Below are 20418 nucleotides of genomic sequence, written 5' to 3'. Positions count from 1 at the left end.
TACAAAGCAGTCTCATCTTGTGGTTATTCTTTCCTGAAACTTATTTCTGCAATATAATACACAAATAAAAATAACAAATTAAGATCCAAACACGTGACCAGAGTGGTTCCTGTAATATTTTATTATTCAAATGTTACAATTGGATTTACAGGCAGTCAGGTACAAGCGGGCCTCTTTCAGGTCCTCAGCGGGGGTGTGAACATGACCTTTTGATGGAGGTCAACAGAGCAAGACGTGAAGAAGGACTCTGGGAGACCTCACAGAACCAACTGCGGAAACACCAACGGCTTCAGATACTCATAACATGTGACAGAGCGAACGGGAACACTGTTTAACGATGCGCTCTTCAATAGAGGATCTAACCGCCAATAGCAGACGCCAGCCTATTGGCTGCATCATTGAAGTCAGCTCCAGCCCAGCCAATCACAACAAGGCGGAGCCGTACAAGGGGGTTGATCCAACCTATAGGAGGCTGGTGAATGAAAAGAGGGCGGTACCTCAGAGGGCTGAGCGACTGAACTTCATAAAGTTTTAAAAGCCACTTTAAAAGTTTGAGCGAGCCACATTTGAGCGGGCGGAGGTAGAGGAATGTCCTGCTTGATGTTCTAGATGTTTCTCCAGGGGGGAAAGAGGAGCTGTGTGGACCTGAAGGAGTTCCCTGCTTCTCGTCTGGAGCGACGGGGGATATGAAGAGGTGAAGATAAACGTGGAGGAAGATAAAGTCCTCAACCGGGACTGTGATTACAACCAACCTTTATATTAAGGCACAAATGCTAATTAAACAAAGTTACCTAGAAACTTGTGTGAAGAAGCATACTTTCCTTGGACTCAAAAGCGTATAAATTCAGTAATATGATTGGTTAGGCAGGTGGTGGGCGGGGCCACAAAGACCCCTGATCAGTAAAATGGTCAAAATAGGAACGAGAAAAAAAAAAAAAATGAAAATAACAAAACAAAAAATACATTTAATTAACTTGAGACCACCCAGAATAAATCAGTACACAGGAGATATTGGCGTAGCTATCGAGCAGCGACACAGAGCCATGTATACAAGCAAGCATATTATAACATACCACAGACGTTATCCATATTTATATATTTATATATATTAGCTGGAGTTTTGAGTTGATGGGTCTTTCTGATAATAGAGTAGTCTAGCGGTTTTGGGTGTCAGAGCTTTAAAACAAAACAAAAAAAAACTAAAATAAAAACCTGAATTATTTAAGAATATATTTACACAAAATAACAAACTCCTCACTCGACGTCAGAATAAAAAACATTCACACAAAAATAGAACATTTGAAATAATTATTAGCACCAGTGTATCAGATAAAACGTTTCACTACGCAAAATGTACAAAGTTGCATAGTGTTTGATTGAGCCTGGACACGGGGGTGGGGGGGGTGGGGGGGGGAGAGAGAGGGAGCGGGCAGGGTTGAAGGTTAAAGGTCATTAGCGACATGAAGGAGACAAGCGAGCAGCTTCCGCAGAACAACACACCGAGCTTGACTTTCTAGAAATCTGCTTGACCTCTGACCTTTGTGATTCCCTGTGGGGAAAGCGAGGCGGTGAGGAAGAGTGTGAGGAAGAGTGTTGACGGAGCAGGGAGATGTGAATACTGAGAAGGGAGAGAGGAGTGTGTCCCTCTATCTCCTGGCTGTGGTGTCTTCAGGACAGACAGACAGACGACAGCACAGTAAAATGAGAGGATTCCTTCAATGCATGCTTTCTAGTAAGAAAAAATAAAAACAAAAACGACAAACATGGTCGATGAACGAAAAAACAGTTCATGAAACTGACAGTTGAAACCACAACCAACAGACGGAGTCGAACAGGAGGTCTGCTCCGAGTCACGTCCGTCATTCGTGTTATTTTGAAATATCGGTTTGGTTCCAGTTCCGCTGAATGGCTGTTAAACTTCCTTTGAACAGTCTGGGTGGAGGGGGAGTGGAGGGTGGAGGTGAGCCGAGGGTGGGGGGGTGCAGTCACAGTGTGTGTGTTTGTGTGTGTATGTGTAGATGCTCTAGGCACGTCGGCGGTCCGCCTCAGGACGCCGCGTCGTCCATTCCCCCCGTCAAACGCTGTCGTCTCGATGTGGGAAACCAAAACGCGTGCGCTTTTATTTTGAAAAAAATCATGAACGCGGCACAAAACTCTGCCTCTCTCTCTCTCTCTCAAAAAGACAAGACGAACCAACGTATCAAATAATTAAAAGTAAGGGTTTTGGTACAACGGTGGTGGCGTGTATGTCGTTTTTGTTGCCGGGGGTGATATTTGTGAGAGGGATGGGGGAGGGGGTGCGGGAGGTTGAGGAGTGAGGGGGGGGGGGGGGGGGGGGCGGGCGGTTGAGGGGTGAGGGGGGGGGGGGGCGGGGGGGTTGCTCGGGGTGGAGGAGGAGGCATGTGTCTGGGTTAGGGGGGGGCGGGGTTAGGGCCGCTCTAGAGCGGGCGTGTTGAAGCAGCCGTCCGGTAACGTCTTCTTGATGTCGTTGAGGTTCTCGATGTCGGCGCGGATCTCGCGGATCTGCCGGTCGTAGTCGGTGATCATCTCCTCCTGGCCTCGCGCCACCTCGTTCAGCTCCGCCAGCTTCTTGTCCAGCTCGCTGGTGGCCATCTTGTCCTTGGCCTTCTTCAGCGACTCGGCGATCGTGTTCAGCTTGCTCAGGTCCACCTTGTCGATGTTACCTGTCAGGTGAGTCAGCGGCTTTGTTTAGATTAAACTCTTATGAACTGCTTATTCACCTTCGGTCAAAATCATTGATTGGTCAATTATTTTCTGTGATGAATCATTAATTATCAATTCGGGCTGTCAGATTAACGTGTTCATTTTGATTAATTAATCACAGAAAAAATAACGCGTTCAAAAAATTAACGCAGGTTATTTTTTTTTTGGCACATACAGTATTCAAGAAAAAGTGTTGAAGTCAAAACAAAGTATTGGATATTTTTTGCCTGAAATGCATTGCATCTGGAGTGAGATGGAAATATTTATTAAAACATTATTATCAATTTGAGCTTAAAATTCACCGTATGTTAATGAAAGACATGTTTTAAATAAAAGAGACATTGAACTTTGAAGTCTATTATGTCTATTATTCATTGAATCACTCATCTGCCATAATTTATTTGAATTAAATTATTTTGATATACTTTCTTGGCAAAATTTAAGTATGCGATTAATTTAGATTAATTAATCACAGAGCCTGTAATTATTTTATTTATTTTTTTAATCGCTTGACAGCCCTATTGTCAAATATATTTGTCTAGCTAGTTGGCCGATTCACATGCTTTATTAAAGGCTTACATTCTCTTCAGTTATTATCAATCAATCAATGTTTGGCTAACTATTATGGCTAATTTGGGTTATTTCTAAATACAGCTACTATTTCATTGTTTCAAAATGTTTTGAGTTTCACCTTCAGGTCAGAGATTGAAAATAGGAATGAATGAATTATCTCCAAAGCAAAACCCCGGGTTAACTAGTGTTGGCGTCCCCTCGAGTCTGAACTGGTTTCTACTGGTCCCGGTGCAGCCTGTACTTACCCAGCTGCTCCAGCAGGGCGGTGATGGTTCCCAGGACAGTCTTGACAGCCCCCTTGGCCTTACGTGCATTGTCCTCCGCCTCCTTGGCGTTGTCCGAAGCCTTGAGGGAACATCGAGCAACATTAAAGCTAGCACTAACAGTTTTACACAATACAGCTAGCATCAACACCTGGTGTAAGTTTTACAGCCAACACGAACGCGTCTTATACATTACAGCCAGAACTAAAAGCTAGTTTGATACCTTACAGCGTGTACCAACACCTAGTTTGATACCTTACAGCGTGTACCAACACCTAGTTTGATACCTTAGAGCGTGTACCAACACCTAGTTTGATACCTTACAGCGTGTACCAACACCTAGTTTGATACCTTACAGCGTGTACCAACACCTAGTTTGATACCTTACAGCGTGTACCAACACCTAGTTTTACACATTACAGCTAGCACTAGCACTAGTTTTACACATAACCGCGTGGGCGCTGCATCATGGCGTACCATGGCGGCCATCATCATGTCCTGGTCTGCCTCGGCCTTCTTGCGTCCCAGCTGGTCCTCGGCGGCGCTGAGCTGGTCCATCATGGTGCCGACCTCCTTCTCCAGCGCCGTGGTGTCCTGGAAGGCCTTCTCTGCCTCCAGCTTGGTCTTAGCAGAACCCTGCACAGAGGACGCGGCGTCAGGCCCGGCTGCCTCCAAAAGTCTCTCTCTCTCTCTCTCTCTCTGGGTGTCATAGGGTCTCTCTCTCTCTGGGTGTCATAGGGTCTCTCTCTCTCTGGGTGTCATAGGGTCTCTCTCTCTCCGGGTGTCATAGGGTCTCTCTCTCTCCGGGTGTCATAGGGTCTCTCTCTCTCTGGGTGTCATAGGGACTCTCTCTCTCTGGGTGTCATAGGGTCTCTCTCTCTCTGGGTGTCATAGGGTCTCTCTCTCTCTGGGTGTCATAGGGACTCTCTCTCTCTCTGGGTGTCATAGGGTCTCTCTCTCTCTGGGTGTCATAGGGTCTCTCTCTCTCTGGGTGTCATAGGGTCTCTCTCTCTCTCTGGGTGTAATAGGGTCTCTCTCTCTCTCTGGGTGTAATAGGGTCTCTCTCTCTCCAGGTGAAATAGTCTCTCTGGGTGCCATAGTCTCTCTGTGTGGAATAGTCTCTAGGTACAATAGTCTCCCCCCCTGGCTAATTAGTCTCTCTGGTCGTAATAGTCTCTCTGGGTGCCATAGTCTCTCTGTGTGGAATAGTCTCTAGGTACAATAGTCTCCCCCCTGGCTAATTAGTCTCTCTGGTCGTAATAGTCTCTCTGTGGGTAGAATAGTCCTTCTCTGTAATAGTCCCTCTCGCTCGGTGTAATAGGGTCTCTCTCTGTGGGTGTAATAGGGACTCTCTCTCTCTCTGGGTGGCAATAGTCTCTCTGTGTGGAATAGTCTCTCTCTAGGTACAATAGTCTCTCCCCCTGGCTAATTAATTCTCTCTGGTCATAATAGTCTCTCTGTGGGTGGAATAGTCCTTCTCTGTAATAGTCCCTCTCGCTCTCTGGGTTTTAGTCTCTTTATTTGGTTGTAAAAGTCTCTAATAGTATCTCTCTGGTTACAATATTCTCTGTAATAGTCCCTCTCACTGGGTGTAATAGTCCCACTATCTGGGTGGGAAAGTTTCTCTATGTGTATAATAGTCTCTCTGTAATAGTCTCTTTCCCTCTGTGTGTGTAATAGTATCTTTATCTCTGTAAAAGTCTTTCCCCCTGTGATAGTCTCTTAGTGTAGGTCTCGCTCCCTGTTAAATTGTCTCTCGCTCTCTTAATGTAATCGATGTCAATCCATCTGCAATAGTCTCTCAGTGTAATAGTCTCTCTCTCTGGTACCTTCTGCACGCTGCTGGCGATCTTCTCCGCCTCCTCAGCCTTGGCCTTGGCCTCGCGGGCGTCGGCAGCGGCGTTACCTAGCGCCGCCTCCGCCTGCCGCGTCTTCTCGTTGGCCGCGATGATGGTGGCGTTGATGAGAGGGATCTTCCTCATGGCCTCCTCCGCCGCCGTCTTGTTGTCGTTCACACGCTGGTCAAAGTCTGGGGGCAGAAGGACGGGTCACACACTGGACCAGACAAACAGAACTAACAGGCCAGACATACAGACAGACAGGCCCAAACCAGAGCCCAGGGACAGAGACAGACAGACAGGGACAGAGAAAGACAGACGCACCAAACAAACAGGGACAGAAAAAGACACCAGACAGGCCAGAACTACAGACCAGACAGATAGACAGTCCAGAACTACAGAAACAGACAGATATACAGACAGGCCAGAACCACAAAGCAGAGAGACAAGGAGTCAAACTCAGCCAGAAGGCCGACAGACAGAGACGGACAGACAGACAAGACGGAGACCAGATAGGCAGAAGGACCAACTACAGTCAACACAGAGACAGAGAGACGGGTACCTCTGAGGTTAGCGAGGATGTCCTGAGCCTCCTGATAGGTGGACCTTCCTTTCTTCGCCGCCTCTTCAGCCTGAGCTTTAGCCGCGTCGGCGCGCGCTAACAGCTGGTCCGCCGTCTGGTAAACAACAATATCAGCATTAGCCCCAGCTAACAGTATGCTAGCCATCCAGTATTAACCCCAGCTAACAGTAATCAACAGTTAAGAACCATGATAATGTTCAGAAGGAGAAATATGGCTCATGAAATTAACCCCACCCAACTGGGAGAACAACAATGAATCAACCACGATCCAAGTTTAGCACCACTTGTTTTTGTCAGTCCATCAGTCCCTCCATATGCACTTTAACCTCTCTGGTCACAGTAGACTAGACACAACGAGACCTATGTGAGCGGGAATAGGCCCAGAAGGTTCCCGGTTCGAATCCAGCTTTCGGACACTACCTCATACCCCCTGTTATTTGTTCAATCACAGTACGTAATTTCAGATGAAGAGAGTCAAATCTATGATGGAACGTGACCCTCCCTGCTGCCGGGAGAGAATGCCATTGAATGAAGAATGGCCTCAGTGTCTCCGTAGGCTAGCGCGGCGAGCTATCGCTATGTTTAGCATCGTCACGCTGACGGCTAGCACGCGCCCATGCCTCACCCATGGAGGCTTATATTAGACGGAAGGACAGACAGACAAATTCTCTCTCCCTGTACGAGGTCATGATGACGGCAGCCATGAGCGGGTGACTAACTCAACATCTTTAAAGTCAGTTTTAATAGATGGGGGGTCTTTTACTGTAAGTCAAATCTGGGTTGACTGGGTCCCAGGGAGCTATGGTTCAAATGTGTGTGACTCCGACGCGGTGACCTCACTGTCACGAGGAACATGCTGATGCCTTGCTCAATGACCCATACTGTGGCATTACACAGTATATGTGCTTGGCCTACAAATGAAAACATTTCCCATTGACAGCCCTTTTCACAATAAGAGCGGGGCCGCTTCCTGTACCTGTTGTTCCGACTTGCCCTTCTCCAGCAGCTTGCGGACTTCCTGTTCCTTGGGCTTGAGGTCGTCTCTCAGCTCGTTGTACTCCTTCTCCGTTTTGTCGATCAGCTTGTCCAGGTCCGACGCCTCCTTCTGGATCTTACTGGCCTCGTTCTGAACAACACACACACAGAGGGTTCTGGTTCACCCTTTGGTACACTCTCATTCACTCTCCCTCACCCTCTTACACTCTGCCTCCCTCCCCTTCATCCCCCACTCTCTCCCTTCATCCCCCACTCTCTCCTTCCCTGACCCACTCTCTCCCTTCATCCCCCTCCTCTCTCCCTCACCCTCCCTCACCCACCCTCTCCCACTCCCTCCCTTCCCCACTCTCTCCCTCCCTCTCTCTCTCCCTCCCCCCCCCCCCCCCCCCTCTCTCTCTCTCCCTCCCTCCCTCTCTCTCTCTCCCTCCCCCCCCCTCTCTCTCTCTCTATCTCTCTGTCTGTCTCCCCCTCCCTCACTCACTCTCTTCCTCTCTCCCTCTCTCCCTCCCTCTCCCTCCTCCACCTCACAGGGTTGTACAGCCCCACTAGCTTCAGTCTGCTGTGGTGGCGGTGGGGCCTACCTCCAGGGCCTTGGTGTCGTAGGTGGGCAGGCTGGTCAGGTTGGCCATCATCTGCACCGCCCTGTCGCCGGCCTCCTCCGCCTCTGCGTGGACCTTGTTGGCCTGCTTCTCCAGTGCCTTGGCCAGCTCCTTGGCCTCGCTGTACCTGTGAACACACACAGAGCAGGCGCACACACACCTTGAGCAACGATCCCCTTTCCACCAACGCCACCGTGACAGTCATCCATCCTGTCAGCCTCACGTGCACGTCTGTATAGCCCCCTATGTGTGTGCACGCATCTGTGTGTGTGTGTGTGTGTGTGTGTGTGTGTGTGTGTGTGTGTGTGTGTGTGTGTGTGTGTGTGTGTGTGTGTGTGTGTGTGTGTGTGTGTGTCTCTCTCTCTCTCTCTCTCTCTCTCCCTCCCTCAGGAAGTGGGATGACATACTTCCTGTTGAGCTCTTCGATCTCCTGGCCGGTCTTGCCCTCTCCGTCCAGGGTCTTCATCAGCAGGTTGTAGGCCTTGGTGGACGTGTCGTTGGCGTCCTTCGCGATCTTTTCGATCTGGTCGGCGTCCATCTTGTGCCTAGAAATAGAGGAAGTGATGTCATGATGTTAGGTTTAATCTCAAGACAATAGCATTCAAAAACAATGAGAAAAAACTTTTAAATAATAAACACTAAACTTTTTTTTTTCTTACTTAAAAATCCTGAATTCTAAATACAATAAATGTTCAATATAGTCTTACTCTAACTTCAAAACCACAATAAGACATCCAGAAAGGACCTCTGAAGCCATGGGGCACTTCCTGTATGCCTGTGTGATGTCAACAGAGGGGGCGGGTCTTACTTGTCGGCCAGCGTGCGCGCCTCCTCGGCCAGCAGGGTCATGTTGTTGGGGTCTCCAGGGCTGGTGGGGGTCTTGATGTCCTGGGAGACCAGAGAGGAACCGTGTTAGTACAGTACTGAACCGGTGGGTTTAAGAAAGGGACTAAACCCTCAGTCCTTCAGGGGCTTGCACTGAACAGCATGGGAGACTTGACGGTCGGACAAGAGTGGGGTACCAAGCCTTGAGTGGGGTAACCCATGTTAACCCACGTTAACCCACCCCAACCTCAACAGTCTGACAAGACATTACTTTTCGGGGTTTACATTTGTTATTCTCCCATTGTCTTTATAAACCCATTTTCCGTAGTTAGTTTTTAATATAAATGAATTCTTATGTTGCATCTCATTATTTTCCACTGCTGCCCATATCCCGCCATGGATTACTAAAGTCCATCTCCTCTCGGCTCACACCCTGTTCAGACCTGACTAGACCTGATGCCGTCGCCGCCACCACCACCACCACCACCGGGCTGGTTGCTCCTCCACCCACCACTTTAGCGATGGCGTCCCGGGCCTTGTCCAGCTGGAGGCGGGCGCGGTCTATGAGCTCCTCGGCGTGCTGCACACGCGTGCGGGCCTTTTCCGCCTGTTGCCCGCTCTCGTCCACCGTGCTGCGGATGTTCTGCAGGCGGTTCCACTGGGTGGTCAGGGTGCCGTTGATGGAGGCCAGGCGCTCCAGGAGACCCTTGTCCACGTCTGGGGAGAGAGAGGGGAGGGAGAGGGTGGAGAGGGAGAGGGTGGAGAGGGGGGAAAGAGAGAGAGGAGAGAGAGAGAGGAGAGAGGAGAGAGAGAGAGTGGAGAGAGAGAGGGAGAACACTAGTAAACACACTGCAGACTATAAACGGTACACAGGTGGTGTGGTGATGTGGAATACGGTGGTGGTTGTGATGGTGGTGATGGGGATTTGGTATACACACTGGGGGTGATGGAGGTGGTGTGGTGATGGGGTTGTGGTAAACGGTGATTGTGGTGGGGGGTATTTGGTAAACGGTGGTGGTCAGGGTGATTTGGTATATGATGGTGGTGGCGTGGGTGATGTGGTATAAGGTGGTGGTGTGGTATAAGGTGGTGGTGGCGTGGGTGATGTGGTATAAGGTGGTGGTGTGGTATACTATGGTAGAGGGCTATGAGGTGGTGGTGGTACCTTTGCTGGTCTGTGCCTCCTCCAGCAGCTCCAGGATGGCCCTCTCGGCCTCGCGGAGGCGCTCCTCGAAGGCCTGGTCGCTCACCGTGTCCTGGCTGGAGCCCAGGTTGTCGATCAGGTTCTGGAGGTCGTGCAGCTTCTGCCTCTGCTGGTTCACCTGGACGGACGAGCTCACGGTCAGCCACACACACGCGCCAACCGTCTGAGTGCCTTTAAACTAACCGGGCCGAGAGGAGCTGACTCCACGCAGTCCACCAAGCGGGCGGTCCTCACCTTGTCCCGGACCAGGCTGTAGCAGTTGGGACACTGCTGGCAGCCGGGGGCGGAGCGGTTGTAGAAGTAGTTCTCCTCACACATGTCACAGCGGGCGCCCACGAACCCGGGCCGGCACTCGCACCGCCCGTCCTCCCGACACTGGCCCGACTGAGAACCCTCGGGGTCGCAGTCGCACGCTGGGGAGGGTCACAGAGAGGTCAGAGGTCAATAACAGCCGAGTGTGTTTCTAGAGTGTTGCATTTACTATTTCTCATTCTCAACTTTTAAGTAATTTCAAAAATACTTTTCGGCGTTCTTACGTTTGCAGCCTGACAAGCCGAAGCCGAAGAAGTTGACCTCGCACCGTTCACACTGTTGACCGGCGACCCCCGGCTGGCACTCACACTGCCCTGAGGCGATGTCACACAGACCGCTGGTGGAGCCGATGCGATCGCAGCTACACCTGTAGAGGGAGAGATGGCGTCACATACTGATGCAAATGGGAGGGTGGGGAGGGAGGGGCAGGTGGAAATAAATAAAGAAAGAGAGAGAAAAAGACAGAGAAATGGTACAGTGACAGGAGAGGAGGAATAAGATGGAGCGGAAATGAGGAGAGAGAAAGAGGAGGGGGAGGAAGAGAGCAGAGGAAGAAGAGGAGAGGGAAAAGGAGTTTTGACGAGAAATGAGAGGTGAGGAGATAGAAGAGAGAAAGAGGACAGGGGAGAGGGAGCAGAGGAGAATGTTAAGGAGGTAGGAGTAGAGATAAGAGATGAGGCGAGGTGGTACCGTTCACAGCCGGTTCCGCTGGCCAGGTTGTAGAAGCCGGGCTCACACACGCTGCAGTCGCGGCCGGAGACCTGGGGCAGGCAGGGGCACTGGCCCGTCACCTGGGCACAGCTGGTCTGCTGGCCCTGGGTCCCGAGGGGCGAGCAGGAGCAGGCTGGGGAGAGGGTGAGCATGGGTAGAAATAGGTTATGGTTATATGTTACATTATACCATTATTATTATACTTTTATTAACAGTGATACATCTCTGAAGGTGGAATTTAAGGTTTCATTATTACTAATAAAAACAGATACGTGGATAGATGTATTAAAAATAATAGATAAATAGTAATATTAACTTTACTACATTAATAATAGATAAATAGTAATATTAACTTTACTACATTGCATCAACACAAATACTGTATCAAATACAATCACATTAGTATTGTAGCATTCATTATGTTATCATCATAAAATGATATATTTGAGCTATAAAGTATAGTTACATACAATATATAATATACAACATAAAATGTACTGAATTGATCATTTGGGAAACTTGGATACTACTAATTATGTAATCGTAACAATCATATAGTGTTAACAGTGATAACACTATCAACACACACACACACAAAAAAAACACACCAACCACAAACACACAACACACATCCCCACTCACCTTTGCACTTGTCTGCGGGGCTGGCGGCCAGGGCGTTGCCGTAGAAACCATCCTTGCAGCGGTCGCAGAAGAAGCCGTCCGTGTTGTGGATGCACTTGAGGCACTCGCCCGTCTCGCGGTCACAGTTGCCCACGGCGTTGGGGTCCATGTTGTCGCTGCACTTGCACGCCCGGCAGGCCCGCACCGCGCCCTTCTGGCCCAGCGGGTCCCCGAAGAAGCCGTCGTCACACAGCTCACAGCGCTTCCCTGAGGGGGGGGGGGGGAAGACAACAGTGGGGTTAAGGTCTGATGATGAATGGGGGGGGGGGGGGGGGGAGACGTGTCCGTCTAGCGGGACCTACACCTCTGTGACTCATGGCCAGCGGCTCGTGTGCAGGCAGACGCTAGGCAGCAGAACCAGTCTGGTGTTACACTGCCGAGCATCCAGGTCAAGATTACGTTGGTTTGGTCACGACAAACTATAGTGGACTTTGTATGCACCCTGCGGTCAAGACCCTTAAGGGTCAGACCCTGGCCTCCAGACCGGGAGGTCCGGACCCTTAAAAGTTCCAGACCCTTTAAAGTTCCAGACCCTGACGCCCAGACCCATTAGGCTCCAGACCCTGAGGTCCAGACCCTTAAAAGTTCTGGACCCTGACGCCCAGACCCATTAGGTTCCAGACCCTGAGGTCCAGACCCTTTAAAGTTCCAGACCCTGACGCCCAGACCCATTAGGTTCCAGACCCTGAGGTCCAGACCCTTTAAAGTTCCAGACCCTGAGGTCCAGACCCATTAGGCTCCAGACCCATTAGGTTCCTACCTGTGGTTCCGGGGGGGCAGTTGGTGCAGACCACCTCCTTGGTGCGCGGCACCACGGCGCAGGTGGCCCCGCTGGGACAGGGGCAGGCCTCGCAGTCTTCGTCGGTGCCCTTGGTGGAGTCGCCGTAGTAACCGTCCTTACACCGCTCACAGCTCAGACCCGCCGTGTCGTGCTTGCACTCGCACGCACCTGGAAAACACACACACACACACAAAACCATTAAAACCAATGGAGCCATTAAAACCAGTACAACTAGCAGAGCCATTAAAACCAATAGAAACAGTCCTAGTAGCAGCGTTAGAACCATTAAAACCACCAAGACCCGTGGAATCAAATTGGTCAGAGACTACAAAACACCCAGTTCAATTAAGTAAACACGTAAAAAATAAATTAACTCTCAGGGAAGTTCTAAAGCATCAATAATGCATGGCAATGTTATTATCGTCTTCATTAGAACTGGAAGGTCAGAGGGTTCAAAAAGGAAAACACTACACGATATATGGCACCATTCCCAGACTAACAGCAACATGTATTTCAGCTCGTTAACCAAAGCCTTCAAGGCGTGCGCTGCAGTGCTTCCCCCTGGCCACCAGAGGGCGCTGTCTGACCTGAGGTGGGGTGGCAGGAGTCGCTGTGGCCGTTGCAGTTGCAGGGCTCGCAGGCGCTGAAGGCCCCCAGGCCGGGCTGCGCGCGGCGGTACTTGGGGCTGCACTGCTCACAGTGCTGGCCCTGGTAGCCCTGGGGGCACGTGCACTGCTCCACCCAGCGGGCCGGCAGCCCCGGGCCGCGCCGCGCCGTCACCAAGGAGACGTCACCCATGTGACCGGAACCTAGGACCACCACGGGGAGGGAGGAGAGGCAGAGCCGTTGGTACAGGATGGAGAGGGCTGTGTGTGTGTGTGCGCACGAGTGAGTGTGCCTGAGGTGTAATAGTGTATACACTAGTGGGTGTGTGTACTAGGTGTGCAAAAGAGAGTGTGTGTGTGTGTGTGTACTAGGTGTGCAAAAGAGAGTGTGTGTGTGTGTGTGTGTGTGTGTGTGTGTGTGTGTGTGTGTGTGTGTGTGTGTGTGTGTGTGTGTGTGTGTGTGTGTGTGTGTGTGTGTACTTTTCTCGCTGTAGGTTCCTCTGATCTTGACGGCGGTCAGGTTGTGGAGAAGCTTCTGGAACTCTGGGTGGCTGAGGCTCGGCCTCCAGGGGTAGTTGGTCTGGTCATGGAGCCTGAAAGAGGGAGAGAGAGGGAGACACACGCACGCCGTTTAATATTCCCCACAATACAGGTTCACAAAAGGACCAATCAACAGCAGTCTTCTCCTTTCCTGATCAGCACCCCAGAGGCCCCGCCCACCCCTGACATCATCGTCACCACCACCACCACCACCACCGCCTCTCTGCCTCTCACCTGAACACATAGGACTGCACGTTCTCGTTGGGGTAGGCGTTGCCCTGGGCGATGAGTGGCACGGCCACCCGGAGCCCCGCCCCCTCCAGCACCAGGTCCTCGGCTGACATCCGGGTGTCCCGGCGGTCCACGCGGAAGTTCAGGCTCAGGTTCTGACCGTAGCTCAGCAGCTGGTTGCCCAGGAACTTCTCTGTTAGGGTGGGGGGGGGGGGGGGGCACAAAGGACCCATGATGCTACAGCTAGGCCAGAATGACCCATGAGGCCACAACTAGGCTTATGATGATCACAGCTAGAACTACATTACCCCTGATGCTTACCTGGGGCAATGAAGTACATGGGGAAGTAGTCTTCTGACATGAGGGAGATCTCCTGGCTGCTGGACGACCACTCCACAGGAACACTGGTGGAGTCTCTCTGCTGACCCGTCCACTGCTCATCGTCTGCTCACACACACACACACACACACACACACACAGTAGCATTTCCATTAGCCTTCATATTACAAACATCATTATTACAATTATAACATTATCGTCGACATTAGCTTTAGCATTTGTATCTGCATTAGCAGTTGTAGCATCATCATAAACAATAGCCTTAGCACTAGCATCATGATAAACAATAGCTTCAGCACTAGCATCATCGTAAACATTAGCTTCAGCACTAGCATCATCGTAAACATTAGCTTCAGCACTAGCATCATCATAAACATTAGCCTTAGCACTAGCATCATCATAAACAATAGCTTCAGCACTAGCATCATCGTAAACATTAGCTTCAGCACTAGCATCATCGTAAACATTAGCTTCAGCACTAGCATCATCATAAACAATAGCCTTAGCACTAGCTTCATCATAAACAATAGCTTCAGCACTAGCATCATCGTAAACATTAGCTTCAGCACTAGCATCATCATAAACAATAGCCTTAGCACTAGCTTCATCATAAACATTAGCTTTAGCACTAACATCATCGTAAACATTAGCTTCAGCACTAGCATCATCGTAAACATTAGCTTCAGCACTAGCATCATCGTAAACATTAGCTTCAGCACTAGCATCATACCTCTGCTGAAGGAGGAGGAGATGGAGCTGATGCTGTATCCCTCGGCGCTGTCGCACACGGAGGAGTGCTGGAAGCAGAAGCAGGGCGTGCAGCCCTGGGGGTTCTGCGCGTCCAGGTTGAAGAAGCCCAGGTTGCAGCTGAACACACAACACACAGGTTTTACTGTTTAGCCCCAGCCGTAGAACCCACCTCAACCTCAAATAAATGTTATACTGGTTAGACCCAGCCGTAGAACCATAGAACCAACCTCAACCCCATCTTAACACACAACACCCGGCTTCTGTTCGGTTCCAGCCCTAACCTCCACCCGTGTATTCATCCTTTATTTGAGTAACCCTCTTAAAAATATAGATCTATACTTTGGAAAGGAGAGTGAATGACACGTAGCACAGGACCACAGCTGGGAATCGAACCTGGCTCACTACAAAACGTAATGCCCACATGGTGAGCGCACTACTAACCAGTACCCAGAGACGAATAACTAGAAAAAATTAGTTTAAATCATGCCTTAAAATTGTCCTATAATTAATGTAAACAACTATAATAATAGACGAGTGTGTGAAGCAGGCCCTAATCTGGTTCCACTGATGTGCCCTGCATGTGTGAACTTTGACCTCTGTGCTGCAGACCCTGTGGCATGGGAGCCACGCTGGCACGGTCTCACGGTTTGGGAAGTAGGAGCACAACATCCTGTTTGGATTGGCCGAGTGTCTCGACCCACCAGAATGAGAACGAGAACGAGAACGTCTCCCACCGGGGGTCAGAGGTCAGGGGGCCAGGGGGGAGGTGAGGAACAGTGATGTAACTCAAGTGTTCTTTCTATGGCCATAAAACAGATTCCACGGTGATAAAGGCTATGTGTTCTATCCCCTCAGCCAACCTACTAGCTGCCGTGTGTGTGTGTGTGTGTGTGTGTGTGTGTGTGTGTGTGTGTGTGTGTGTGTGTGTGTGTGTGTGTGTGTGTGTGTGTGTGTGTGTGTGTGTGTGTGTGTGTGTGTGTGTGTGTGTGTGTGTGTGTGTGTACGTACCGGTCACAGTTGAAGCCCTCTACGTTCTCTTTACACTTGCAGCGTCCAGTGTCCACATCACACTCCTGCGTGCTTCCCGACGGGTCACATGAGCACGGCCTGCGGGAGATCAACCAATCACATTACAGCTCTGTTTGACAGACTACAGCATCCCCCGAGCACAAGGTTTACGGTCAGTTCAGATCCCACCGGCCTAAAATCCACTTAGAGCTGTAAACACAGGAGCAGGTCACGGTTTTCAATTGGAATGAAATGAAAACAACGTGTGAGCAGAATGGAGACGTCAAACCAGCAGATGGGTGACCTTTCGGACGGAGAGCCTGGATTACGTTCATGTTACACCCAGACATAAACACAGCATGTCTGTGGTTTTGTTGATCACAGAACGGACGTTAACCAAAGTAAACAAAAAGTGCTTATCGTGATGCAAATGTCAACATGATACAAATTGAATGCTGACATTATGGGGCTGACATTTAAATAGAGACACAGGATGGACAGACAGACAGACAGACAGACAGACAGACAGACAACCAGCGCTACCTGCAGCCAGCCTCGGTCAGTGTGTGGTATCCAGGCTGACAGCGGTCACACTTGTCTCCCGTCACGCCTGGTTTACAGCTGCAGCGCCCCCCGGTGGCACACTGGGTGCTCAGAGAGCCTGCAGCACAGCAGGGGAGAGAGAGGGAGGGGACAGGTCTAGGTCAACTGGTAGAGCAAGGCATCAACACGGCACAGGGTGAGGGGTTCTATTCCTGCTGACGTGTTTACGTGTGCAGTAGTGTAACGCTCTTTGGTTAAGACGGTAAGTGGCATATGGTTAAATATTATGAGAGAAGAGGGAGAGGATGGGTGGAGGAGAGCATCTGAAGAAGGGAGAAGAGGAGAAGAGACGGAGTGGAAAAGCAGGGAGGATAAGAGATGAGGAGAGAAGGGAGGGAGAGAGGAGAGGAGTCATGGGAGAAGGAGAGGAGGAGACGTGAAGAGAGGAGAGGAGAGAGGAGAGGAGTGAAGGGAGAAGGAGGAGAGGAGAGAAGGGAGGAGGAGAGCAGAGAAGGGAGGAGGAGAGCAGAGAAGGGAGGAGGAGAGCAGAGAAGGGAGGAGGAGAGGAGAGGAGAGGACAGAAGGGAGGAGGAGAGAGAGGACAGAAGGGAGGAGGAGTGTCACAGTACAGAGAAGTTAAACATATCATTTAGTGAAGTGAGGAAAAACACCAGGCGCGTTATGAAAACCACATTCTGACCCACTGCCACCAGAACCATCTCACAACATCACACCCCGTGTGTGTGTGTGTGCGCGTGTGTGTGTGTGCGTGTGTGTTTAGCAGAATACAGCAGCACGGGTTTAAACCAACACATCTGCTACCGTTTAAAAAACATGCGGTCAGAGAGGGAGAGGGAGGAAATGTCAGCTCCAACTTGCAAAACGCATCGTTAGAGTCCAATAGAAACCATATAGAGAATTCACACTGTGGCTCTATGTTGCACACGCTGCAGCTCTATGTTCTATACCTGGCAGCACTTCACCACACAAGGTTAGTGCCACAGTCCTCTTACACTGGGCGACGGGGTGTTTGCGTGAGTGAGTGAGAGGATAAACCGTGTGACCGTGTGAGTATCTGACAGGGAACATCTGGTTGTGGAGCAGGAAAGGTGCAACAGGGGTGAGAGGATGAGACCACGGGGATTGTGTGACAGGGTGAACACGGAGGAAGGACGGACGCGGGAACTCACCCACTGGGCTGCAGCTGCAGGGCAGGCAGCGATCCCCGGACTGGTCGCGGTAGTAGTCGTCAAGGCAACGCTCGCAGTTGGGCCCGTCGGTGTTGTCGGCGCATCCGCGGCAGTGGCCGCCGTGCCCGGAGGCCCGGTACAGCTCCGGGTCGAAGTAGCACTCCGAACTCTTCCCGTTGCAGTTACATGCTGTAGGACACACACACACACACCTTCAAATGTCTGTTCACAGTTACCATAGCAACAGATTAGGCAATAGGGGACCAATGTGTGTGTGTGTGTGTGTGTGTGTGTGTGTGTGTGTGTGTGTGTGTGTGTGTGTGTGTGTGTGTGTGTGTGTGTGTGTGTGTGTGTGTGTGTGTGTGTGTGTGTGTGTGTGTGTGTGTGTGTGTGTACACGCAGGGCGCGGACTCACGCAGACAATCGTTGGGGGTCTCGGCGGTGGCGCGGCCCCAGGGCCGGTCGTTGTAGAAGGGCTCACACACGTTGCAGTCGGGCCCCGCCGTGTTGTGCTTGCAGTTACACACCAGACGGCCGCCGTTGTTGTTCCTCACACACTCGCTGGCGTGGCCGTTGCACTTGCACCTGAGGGGAGAGGGGGGGGGGGGGCGAGGGAGCACAGGGTCACATGGCGTAGAGCGAGAGAGAAGAGTCATATGGCGTAGAGAGAGAGAGAGACCTTTTACCTTCACTTTCATTTTTACTCCGCTACCATCCCTCCATCATTATGTGACTTCATCATCCCTTCACCATTTTGTTAGTTATCCATCGTCCATTCGTCATTCTGTCACCTCTCCGTTGTACAGTTCTGTATCATCCATCCATCATTCAGTCCCTTTCGGTCATCCATCATTCCTCCATCATTTTGTCTTTCAGCGTAAATTCTGTCCATCATATTACTTTTGCCCTTTTTCCCCATATGATCCCCATTCATCAGCTAGACAAATCACTTTTTGAGCTAGTCAGCACTCCATAGACGTCCACACTGCTTTTTACCGCAATACCGGCTAACTGTATTGTTTTAAATAAATATAAATCCACATCCTGAGGCCACAGCATTTATAACACTAAATAAACCAACAAATCCGGTGTGGGAACAAACCCCCCCTGCATCAAAGAACTGAATCTTCAGTTTGCAAACAGAGAAACATCGGAGTGTTTCTTGCGGTCTGGTGGGCTTGAGAAGGCTGCTGGAGCAGAACGGAGGCCGTGTTTGGATTGGGGACTCGCCGCTGTGTGTTTCTGCAGGGACGAGTCTGGACCTGCTCGGCACACAGATCCAGATATTGTTTCAGGTGTTGCTTGGCAGGGCGCCATGGAAACAATGATGGCAGGGTGCAGGCTGGAAGGGGCGGTGTGTTGATCTGGACAGGATCCAGGTTCCCACCTCCGCCACAGGGCCCGTTTCCGGCACCAGCAGGGCCCTCCACCTGCACCACAGGGCCCTCCACCTGCACCACAGGGCCTGCCGCCTGCACCACAGTGCAGTTTCTCCGCCAGAATGCTCATCACCTCTACTAGAGGACCCTTGATCTCCACCACTGCACCACGAGCCTCTACCACAGGGTCAATCACCACCTGCGACCCCATCACCTGCACCACAGGGCCCAATCACCTGCACCACAGGACCCCATCACCTGCACCACAGGGCACATACCCAGCTGAACCACAGGCCCCCATAAACTGCGCAACAGGGCTCATAAACACCAGCACCACATGAAACCCCTCCACCTGCACCACAGGGCCCATTAATTCCGCTACAAAAAAAAAAGAAAAAAGACAGTGGTTGTACTGGTCAGCTCCCAGTAGCTTCTAAAATACAGGCCTCAGCCCTTCTGCAGGTCGTGCTGTTCTACAGGTTCCGACGAGTCCATGCTTCCTAGGCAGCCGTGCTGGATGGGACCGCCACCGCCCAGCCCTCCCCCCCCCCCCCCACCCCCCCCCACCCCCACACCCAGCGCCCTGTAATCCGGGTCCGTCGTCATGGAATGCCAGGAATGCCGTCGGTGTCATGGAAATGTGCTCCACGCTGCAGCGGACTCTCCTCCGAGCCGGAGCACTGCCTCCCTCTTCTTATGCTGAACAAGCCTGGTTGTGTTGCTTCCTGACAGCCCCCGGGGCGGACAGACCACACAGGCTCACCAAGCAAGCACACATCCGCTGGTGTTTGAACCGGTGGCCGTCCGACGGCAACCATCCCGCCCCCTCCGGAAAAACATATTTTTTAAAGACTCCAAACAAAGTGAAGATCAATTTGTTAACTTCCGCTCGTGGGGTCGACCACTTGAGTGTAAAAGCCCCTTCTGAACAGAATCGAACAAACCTTAAGCCGCATACATATAAACAAGAGACATTCAAAATTGTTTAGCTGCTATTCATTGACGTCTTGGCATTTCCCCCAGAGAGGTCAAAGTTCAGAAGGATGGGGGACAGACTGTGGCAGGCACAGGGGGGGGGGGGGGCCCTCCAACAGAGCTGTGACCTTCATGTCAGTGTGCCATCAATTCTACAACAAAACAAGACAGGCCTTCACCTCAAAACCTGGGTGTGCGCTTCATCATCATCACCCAACAACAGCCTAGTCACAATATGTTCAGATCATCGTGTAATCACGACATGTTTTGGCTTGGCTTCAGATTATTGTATGAACAAATTCCCTTTTTTAATCTCAGAAACCTCAAACCCTGAGCTGAGAAACGGAAGGACATACCACTGTACGGAGTATGTTAAAGATCCCATGGCATGCTACTTTATGGATGCTTATATATATATATATATATATATATATATATATATATATATATATGTGTTAGTGGGCCCCTAATACAGTATTTGAAGACGTTCAAGAAATTCAGCCTTGGTGCAGAATTACAGCCACTACGAGCCAGTCCCACAATGAGCTCTCCACAAACGTGCCGTTTTTAGAGGCGGGTCAAGGTGGAGGGTGGGGGTGTGGCCCTGAGCAGCTTGCGGCCACGGTACCATGCGCTAGTGTTTACAGTGGAACACTGAACACTCCGGATGCTCCGGCAGGAGTCCTGCAGCTCTATATCTGAATAATATATTATATTTAGGCATCTATATAATATAAATATATATTATCATGGTCAAAAGCTGTTTGC

General features: G+C 50.7%; 1 protein-coding gene across 1 annotated transcript in view; it reads right to left on the bottom strand.

Annotated features, from left to right (window-relative positions):
* Window positions 1–2347: 2347 nt before the first annotated feature.
* Window positions 2348–20418, bottom strand: part of lamc1 (laminin, gamma 1) — a 46602-nt gene continuing 28531 nt past the window's right edge. Inside the window, exons 4-28 of the mRNA XM_084480836.1 lie at window positions 17712–17881; window positions 17297–17485; window positions 16107–16224; window positions 15564–15662; window positions 14536–14672; window positions 13788–13910; window positions 13470–13659; window positions 13176–13288; window positions 12678–12899; window positions 12070–12258; window positions 11271–11516; window positions 10608–10761; window positions 10142–10284; window positions 9840–10018; window positions 9567–9723; window positions 8913–9118; window positions 8385–8464; window positions 7984–8121; window positions 7559–7703; window positions 6958–7107; window positions 5961–6075; window positions 5390–5589; window positions 4038–4196; window positions 3543–3642; window positions 2348–2684 (exon numbers count right to left, since the gene is read on the bottom strand). Coding sequence (XP_084336962.1) covers window positions 2428–2684; window positions 3543–3642; window positions 4038–4196; window positions 5390–5589; window positions 5961–6075; window positions 6958–7107; window positions 7559–7703; window positions 7984–8121; window positions 8385–8464; window positions 8913–9118; window positions 9567–9723; window positions 9840–10018; window positions 10142–10284; window positions 10608–10761; window positions 11271–11516; window positions 12070–12258; window positions 12678–12899; window positions 13176–13288; window positions 13470–13659; window positions 13788–13910; window positions 14536–14672; window positions 15564–15662; window positions 16107–16224; window positions 17297–17485; window positions 17712–17881 — 3979 coding nt within the window. The 3' untranslated portion in view covers window positions 2348–2427. The remainder of the gene's footprint in view (window positions 2685–3542; window positions 3643–4037; window positions 4197–5389; window positions 5590–5960; window positions 6076–6957; window positions 7108–7558; window positions 7704–7983; window positions 8122–8384; window positions 8465–8912; window positions 9119–9566; window positions 9724–9839; window positions 10019–10141; window positions 10285–10607; window positions 10762–11270; window positions 11517–12069; window positions 12259–12677; window positions 12900–13175; window positions 13289–13469; window positions 13660–13787; window positions 13911–14535; window positions 14673–15563; window positions 15663–16106; window positions 16225–17296; window positions 17486–17711; window positions 17882–20418) is intronic.

The sequence above is a fragment of the Micromesistius poutassou genome, assembly GCF_964030765.1.
Source record: "Micromesistius poutassou genome assembly, chromosome: 16".
NCBI classification, from domain to species: domain Eukaryota; kingdom Metazoa; phylum Chordata; class Actinopteri; order Gadiformes; family Gadidae; genus Micromesistius; species Micromesistius poutassou.
This window is presented reverse-complemented; position numbering and strand designations above follow the sequence as displayed.